This window comes from Amphimedon queenslandica, unplaced genomic scaffold (assembly GCF_000090795.2).
Source record: "Amphimedon queenslandica unplaced genomic scaffold, v1.1 AMPQUscaffold_7491_Cont20558, whole genome shotgun sequence".
Lineage (NCBI taxonomy): Eukaryota > Metazoa > Porifera > Demospongiae > Haplosclerida > Niphatidae > Amphimedon > Amphimedon queenslandica.
Window position 1 is genome coordinate 1 of NW_003552225.1, and position 2129 is coordinate 2129.

The 2129-nt window shown below is 33.2% G+C and overlaps 1 protein-coding gene across 1 annotated transcript; it reads left to right on the forward strand.

The window, feature by feature from the left end:
* Positions 1-576: 576 nt before the first annotated feature.
* LOC100636099 (choline transporter-like protein 4) lies at positions 577-2120 on the forward strand (the record flags this gene model as incomplete). The annotated part of the gene is made up of 8 exons (XM_003391647.1): positions 577-660; positions 719-769; positions 817-878; positions 991-1212; positions 1320-1419; positions 1506-1598; positions 1720-1837; positions 2014-2120. Coding segments are annotated over 8 exons (837 nt in total), but the record flags the coding sequence as incomplete, so codon positions are not given.
* Between the last annotated feature and the right edge of the window lie 9 nt (positions 2121-2129).

Genomic DNA, 2129 nt, shown 5'->3' on the forward strand with positions numbered 1-2129 from the left:
AAAGCATGGGCTATAGCCTTGGGTATTTTTTAGATTTTGGCAAATTTCTTAAAATGGCTGTAGCTTAAAAAATTTAAGTTGGAATCAGCTCAAACTTTCTACACAGCATAAGGACATCAATATGTATCAGAAAATGTAATAAAAATTGGGGGTCATTTTTAGCCATTTTTTGGAAAAAAGCATGGACTTATAGCCTTGGGTATTTTTCAGATTTTGGCAAATTTCGTAAAATGGCCGTAGCTTAAAAAATTTAAGTCGGAATCAGCTCAAACTTTCTACACAGCATAAGGACATCAATATGTATCAGAAAATGTAATAAAAATTGGGGGTCATTTTTTAGCCATTTTTCGGAAAAAAGCATGGGCTATAGCCTTGGGTATTTTTCAGATTTTGGCAAATTTTGTAAAATGGCCATAACTTGAATAATCTAAGTCGGAATCAGCTCAAACTTTCTACACAGCATAAGGACGTCAATATGTATCAGAAAATGTAATAAAAATTGGGGGTCATTTTTTAGCTATGGTTTTTACCCTTTATCTAAGATTTTACATTTTTTATTTTGATATTAATCTGTAGGACTCAAGCTTTGTTTCTAAATGCTCAAGTGTTTGTTTATGGAGTACTGCAGGACTTACAAGTCGTCTGGCCAGCTATATTAGGGTAAAATATTATTATTATTATTATCTATTTTATTAATTAATTTATTTATTTAATTTAGTGCTGCTGGAGTAACTGTTCTCTTCTGCTACCTTTATGTTATTTTGATGAGGTAATGGCATCGTTATTTTATCTTTTATTTTATTATTTTGTTTCTAGATATTTTGCCGGGATTGTCATTATTGTCAGTATCATACTGGCTCTGCTCCTCATAGCAACAAGTAAGATCATTATCATCATCATCATCATCATCATCATCATTATTATTATTATTATTATTATCAATATTATTATTATTATTATCATTATTATTTAATGAGTCATTTCTTTTAGTATCTGGTTTTGCTTACTTCCAATACTATTGCTTTGTGGCGGGTAATGCCAACATTCCCTCTCTCACAAGTGGTCTCACTGACTCATCGACCGTCGTCAACTTCCTCAATTCTACCGAGAGCTTTGCTGCGTCTGGCTGCCAGTTCACTAACCCGCTGAGAGATTTCTTTGCCGCCAATGCTCCATGGTACGAATATCAGAAGGAAACATGGCTGGTTATAGGTATGGAGGAGGGAGGAGAGAGAGAGAGGGAGAGAGAGAGAGGAGGGGGGGAGAGAGAGATGCAATACAAGTGTTGGATAAATAATTTAATTGTTTTTTTTCATCAGGTATTGTTGGCACAGTCCTTCTCCTAATCCTTATCATCATTCTAATTGTCTTTTCTAAGCAGATCAGTATCTCAATAGCTATCATCCAAGAGGCTAGCAAGTAAGAAATATATAAATAAAAATATAAAAAAATAAAACAATAAATAATTTATTTTGTTAATCTTATTAATTTATTTTATTTTGTAGAGCCATTGGTTATATTCCTGGTGTTATATTCTACCCTATCTTCACTTGGCTGTTCATAATATTAACAACGATGTTCTGGGCAGCTGTGGCACTGTATCCTATTAATTAACCACTAATTACTTAACTACTAGTTAATTAATTTATTCAATATCTAGTTAATGGACTAGTAGTTAATTAACCAGTAGTTAGTATCCTTAACAGTTATTAATGATAGCTTCCTGTACACGGCATCCAAGAGCCAGTTCATATTGAGATCAAATAATGAAACCGTTGATTCAATAACGTCGATCACCAACGTAACCTACCACATTGGAAACGAATGCATCCTAGAGGTAAGACTGTAAGAAGAAAGAGAAGTACATTTAGCTAAAGAGAGGTAGCTATAGATAAAGAAAGAGAGGTGCATGTAGCTATAGATTGGTAGTTATATGGATATGATTGTACACTGTAGCCTCTCTTAATGGACATTCTCTACTCTATTACATGTACATGCTTTTCTCTTTTGTAGAATTTCAATGGAGTTCTTGGTAGTAATAATACACTAATGATAGAGGATGTTGCTAGTGGTTTGAATAATACTGTTTCCTGTATCTTTAACACTTACGTTAGTGACCAGTAAGTAAT